General features: G+C 42.5%; 1 protein-coding gene across 1 annotated transcript; it reads right to left on the reverse strand.

The window, feature by feature from the left end:
- Positions 1–275: 275 nt before the first annotated feature.
- umps (uridine monophosphate synthetase) lies at positions 276–5,091 on the reverse strand (the record flags this gene model as incomplete). The annotated part of the gene is made up of 10 exons (XM_083908258.1): positions 276–454; positions 987–1,101; positions 1,210–1,385; positions 1,501–1,618; positions 1,709–1,869; positions 1,952–2,049; positions 2,144–2,331; positions 2,820–2,944; positions 3,969–4,122; positions 4,942–5,091. 10 exons carry the CDS (start codon positions 5,089–5,091, stop codon positions 276–278), a joined length of 1,464 nt encoding a protein of 487 aa, XP_083764384.1.
- Positions 5,092–6,198: the final 1,107 nt, after the last annotated feature.

The following is a 6,198-nucleotide window of genomic DNA, read 5'->3' on the forward strand; positions in this document are numbered from 1 at the left end:
AAGAAAAGAATTAAAAGCACCCATAATATAAGTAAGACAAATCCTATTTAAACCTGGTCAGATGTTCCTCAGAACATCACTGGTCCTAGGAAGGAATCACAGCAGCAAATAAACCATGAGAGAACCAAAAAGAACATAAAGAACACATGCATTTATGTTGGACAGTATAGTGTGTGGTTCTTCGCAGACGCCACCTGCGAGTTTACATGACCACTGGAGTAGTTACAGAACCATGTGTGAACAATTACACATCCAGGTCATCTACTCGTCGCCCTCTACTGGTCACTCCGGCTCAGTCGCTTTGTGTAAGCGTCCCAGCCTGACTTTCTGTATGACTCGGCAGCTTCCAGCCTATCGGGAGCCTCCAAGACACCGCGTCCCACGATGATGACGTCAGAGCCTTTCGCGTGGATAACTTCCTCTGGTGTGCTGTACTGCTGGCCCAACGCGTCACCTGGAGAATAAAAACACAGGGAGATGAGACTGATTTGCTTGCTAACTGAAACCAGAGCTAGATAAGATCTCTTTTACAATAGCACCATCTAGTGTTGAATCTGAGTCACAACACCAAGAGAGAGCAGAACATGATTTTCCTGTATATCTTCATGAAAAAAGGCACCATGTCTTTTGGTGGTGTAAAATATCATGCTTATTTAATACAGGGATAAAAAATAGAAATTAAAAATTAGGGACGCAGCAGTGCATCCCTAATGCTAGCCATAAACATCCTTTTAGGTAGGGCTGTTAAATGACCTCACTCGCGTCTTTTTCCGGTCAGTCGTCATGGAAACGTGTCATGCATTAAAGCGCGTTACTGTTGATGCCTTTGAACAACTATGACTTGTTGATGTGAGAACACTGTTATCTCCAGGTTTGGGAAACACCGATCAACATTTTTCAACATTTTAAGGACTGAAAAAGTACTCAATTAATCGAAAATCCAGCATAACCAACAGATTGATTGTGAAAACGATCGTCGAGTTTACCTCCAGCCTTCATCTGCACCCCAGGAGTCATGTGGATGAACTCTGGCCTATTGGAAATCTTTGACCCGCAGATAAAACCAACCACAAAGTCTGACTGCTCCTCGGCCATATGTATCTGTGAGGACAGATAGAAAATACATCAACAACGGAGTCTTAAATGACACACAACGTATATCAGCAGATGTCTGATGAGGCTTAACAAGACAGAGAGAGAGACACATACCGCAGCATTTGTGTAGTCACCGGTTGCCAGCGATCCCTGTGAGCTCATCTGTGCGATGAGCAAACAGCCTCTGCCCAGAGTCTTCCCCACAGCGCTCAGACCCTTCACCACGCCTGGACCTGGCACCACATGAGCGTTCACTATGTGGGACCACGATGAGATCTGGTAGATACCACCTAGAGACCAGGGATACATGAGCACCACGTTAGGACACATGTAACACACAAATAACAAGCTTTCACAAGGCATTTTTTTATCTTGAACAGGACTGAATTAGCGTGATATTTTCACCCTCATACTGATGCTTGACTGTGTTCCCAATGTCGGCGAACTTGCGATCTTCAAAGATGAGGAAGTTGTGTTTCTCGGCCAGAGTCTGCAACGCCTGGCTGAACGCCGGTTTGTAGTCCTTTCAGCAGAAGACACCACAACAGGATAAGTTCACGGTTCCTGACAATGCTCTCTCATCTTCTGACAAACGGTAGGATTATACTCCTACCTGCAGGATGTCCACATGCGTCTTCAACACGCAGATCTTGGGACCAAGAGAGTCGGCCAGCTGGAGGAGCTCCTCGCTGCTGGTCACGTCTGCGGACACGCAGAGGTTGGACTGCTTCTCCTCCATGATGTTCAGCAGCTTTGATGCCAGGGGGTGAACGTCTACAGACAAAGGACATCCATGGAAATGCAATATTCAGCCTCACCAAAGACATAATGCGAATTACATCTGACGATGCCGTACTTGGTAGTTTGGCTCTGTCTGAGTAGCTCAGCTCCAGATTCTTCTCCACGCATGGTTTCTTGGTAGCAGGAACGTCGTTGCCGTTCTCCTCCTCGGAGCTAAAAGAACGACGCCGCAAATGTCATTTTGGAGCCACCAAATAGAATGTATGCATTAGACTCACAGACACACAGCTACACACGAGGTACACACCTGAAAGTGTTGTTGTCCAAGATGAACTTGCGGACGTTCTTGGCAGTTTGGGCGTCGATGCGCTCGGCTGCCAGCAGCACGTTGAGCAGCTTGAACATGGAGATGATGGGCAGGAGCCGGATTCCTTTGGAAGCCAACATCTTAACGCCGCCTTGCTCTCTGTCCATGAGGACGATGGCATCTGTCACCTTAACAGTAGAAACAAATGTTTCTTTCAGAAAATCAATGATATTTTTGGATTAAAATTGCCATTTGAAACTGGGGAGCCACTATCCTGCATGTTTCCCTGCTCAAACACACCTGCAGGACAGTGGCTCCCCAGGACCAGGAGTGAGAAACCCTGGACTATAGAGTACATATAAAGGTCACTAAATCTGCTGTGGGATTTCATTGGTTGCAATACATAATTTTACCCCTATAATGCCACTAAATCCTACAACCTGGTCCCTTAAATGCTGCGATGGCGTCTTGTGGTATTACTCGATCACACATTCAATCTATTTGATGGTGAAAATTGAAAATAAGCCGACATCAAAATCACAAATCTCAGCCAGTCAGAACACATGCAATTATTTCTATTTTCGTGAAATCTCTCAGCGCGACACAGCGATGCACGATCAACTTAATGTTTTTGGGACGTCGCTGTAACATCATCACGGCGGTATTGATACTGAACCTTGAGTCCTTCTTTGTAGAGCACTTCAGCGGTCTCCTGGATGCTGCTGCCACTGGTGACCGTGTCCTCGATGATCAGACATGTATCCCCCTGACGGAACGACCCCTCCACCAGGCGCTTGGTTCCTAACAGGGCGACATAAAGAAGCTAATCAGTCACTATTATGAAGAACTTTTATTTATTTTTAGCGCTGGGCAACATTAACGCACGTTAACGCATGACCCGTTTCCATGACGACTGACTGGAAAAAGACCTGCGTGACGTCATGTTTACATGCCGCGGCACTGGAGTCCAGGCACTGTTTAAAAGTTAGCTCTGCTAGCTGCGTTAGCTCCTTCAGCGCCGTTAGCGTGTGCCGTCATGTTTACGTGCCGCAGCACCGGAGTCCAGGCACTGTTTACCAGTTAGCTCCGTTAGCCAGCCTACAGTCGAACTGGGGCGGTCTCTTTATTAAATGAAAAGAGCAGCGCTACAAATAACCAGCGTACCTGTTTACTGCGTATGTGTGCCTCTGTTTTTAATGTTTAGCGTTACTTTAGAGACTCATTTTAACATCAGGAGTCTCGTAAACATGACGTCACGCGCGTCTTTAGCCGGTCAGTTGTTAACTTGCCCAGCACTATTATTTTATATCATTACTTCACATGTTAATAATAATGATTCCATTCTTCTAGCAAAGACATGCATGCGATAACTCTAGTATCACGTATACAGGTATGAACAACAAGAGAACAGGAGGATGTTTTTTGCTTTTTGGTGCTTTTTCAATGAACTAAGCACTAAAGGTCGACTGTTTCACAACAGAATAACTGTGAACAGCATTTTTAAACGCTAGGTCAGTATAATCTTACAGGCTCAGCTGAATGTCCTATTTCCCTCAACTTCCCCTTCACTTTTCCTAGCACAAAATACACATTACATTGGCCTTAATGTTACATAAAAAAGCCCTGTTTATGGTGTGTCCACTACTGTAGAAATATCAGAATCAGACTTATTGCCAGGTAAAATGTACACAATACTAGGAACACTGGTAAACTTGGTTTAAAATGTACATAAATGTTATTATTACCATCCTGCCAAAAGATTCCACTAAATCACACACACACTGGACCTTCACAAAGTTTAAATTTGTTGATGATCAATGCCCACCATAGTCCTTGGCCTCCTTCCGCCTGATGAGCATGGGCAGCTCATTTTGAGAACAGATAATTGTGGCCAAAGGCAGCGCTGTATACGGAACCCCACACACCACGTCATACTGCAAAGCCTCTTCTTGTGCTCGCTGATAGATGAGATTGGAAACCTGAAAGGACACATTTGTTTTTAAATAAAATGCAGCAACAAAGGGTCAAGATGTTTCATAATTGCAGGTTGTACATAGAGCTGGATAATACGACCAAAAGCATCATGTTAAAAAGCTTTCAAATCAGTGAGTCAATGTCAATAATTGTCACAAATAATGTCAGAGAATGAAAGAAGCCAGTTAAAAACAACAATGAGTGCTTAAAAAGAGAAAACATTTCACACATCTAAGGTTCAACATCATAGGAATGTATATGCATTTCGTTAGTACACTTCATATTACATTATATTTGTGATATGTTATTAAATATAGCTTGACCCAGTAAGTATAACACTGATACAACAATATTGACTGTTTTATGTTGGGTCAACTGAGGTGGTTGAACGATCTGACCAGTTTTAACTAGTTATGAAGTTGAAAGTAATCATGTAGCACGAGGTTTTGAATCAATATGCAAGTATAAAGTGTACTTTAAGAGTTACAAGAGGTTGCTTATGTTGACACATTTTAATCATCAAAAACATCTCATATAACAGTCAGATTTCCACAGAATCTTGAAAGGTTGGTGCAAACTTCGACAAATTAGTCATTAAATCCATGAGTGCCCATTTCATGGGTTTAATATTGGGTTCATAATAAATTATTTGTGTTTGTGAAATTGCACTTTCAATTTATAAATTACAGATTAGAGAGCCAGGCCATGCATACGTGTTCTATAAATGTTTATTTGGGTTAGAAAACGTTGTGTATCATTTGCAAATTCGCCATAAAAAGTAAGCTAACTCTGGAAGTTTCACAACCTGAGCAGCACGTGTTTACCTGGTTCATGAGAACAGGATAGGACACCAGGACTCTGAGGTCGATGTAAATGGGCGTTAACATCCCGCTCTTCAGCTTGTATTCGCCGAACTTCACCGCGTTCACATCGTGGAGCTTCAGTATTAAACTATCGATACAAATGTTTGCCATTTTCTCCTCTATTTAGGTCACTCGACTGAGACCTACGGCGTGTCTTCTCGTCTGTTGCTCTACTGAAGAGGCGCGGAAACACCCAGCGAGGTAGTAGTTACGTCACTTCCTCTCTTTCCTTCAGAATAAAAGCGGCATCTTTTTTTGAGAGCGTCGCAACTCGAAGGAAACAAACCTTCTAAAGCTCTTATCCTGGAAACTATTATCTTACGTCAGCAAACTAATGCGCAAGTACGTGGCAAATTAATTACTCGACAAATTATGTAATTTTGTTCTAAAAAAAACAAAAAAAACGACCCAACTCAAACCGGAATCACATTGACGTCATCTACGTTTCCGTTTGTTTCCACAATAAGAGTGTCCTTCAAACGCTTCCAAATATCTTGTTATTTTCATGTAATGTGTCATAACGTCAGTTTAACATAGATATAATTTGATCATGTACGGCTGGCATCGTGTAGAAAGTTGTGGCCAAATGTTGTCTTTCTACAATAGCGATCTCGACATTTCTGTCAGATAATCAAACTTTACATAGCGTCCAGCTGGTAGGTGCTGGGTCTACTCTGCCCAGTTGGCAAGTCATTAGTGGATTTGCGTGTTTAATGGTTGAAATTAAAGCTAGAAATTTAATCAAGAACAGAAAAACTTGCTCTCAACATATCTCACCTGCTCTTATTTTGGTAATCTATTCACATCAGTGAACTCCCCCAACATTGTTTCCTACTGTAAATAGGTCCCACATTATTATTTTCCATACCTTTTTGTTTCCCTGGGGAGTAATTTGGCGTTGTACCCGTGTGTCTAGCTCATGCATGGATGTATCACATGGATGTATCATGGATGTATTATAGAATACACTCTGCCTTGAAGACAAGTGTGTCACGGTGGCCATTCTGGGTACTGCAACAAAAAATACTCATGCGGCCCAAAAAGCAATTTTCCCATTGACCACAATAGTAAAAGAGACGCCTGTAAAAGTGTCCACAGGACCAAAAACATAAGTATGAAATGAAGGTCACTGAGACATCTTGTTTCTTTTTTTGTTTATTAAAAAGATTCAGTCCACAGTAGTTCAGAGTTTGGCACCAACAATATAAAAACATGTTA

Source organism: Microchirus variegatus (genome assembly GCF_963457635.1).
Source record: "Microchirus variegatus genome assembly, chromosome: 22".
Classification (NCBI taxonomy): domain Eukaryota; kingdom Metazoa; phylum Chordata; class Actinopteri; order Pleuronectiformes; family Soleidae; genus Microchirus; species Microchirus variegatus.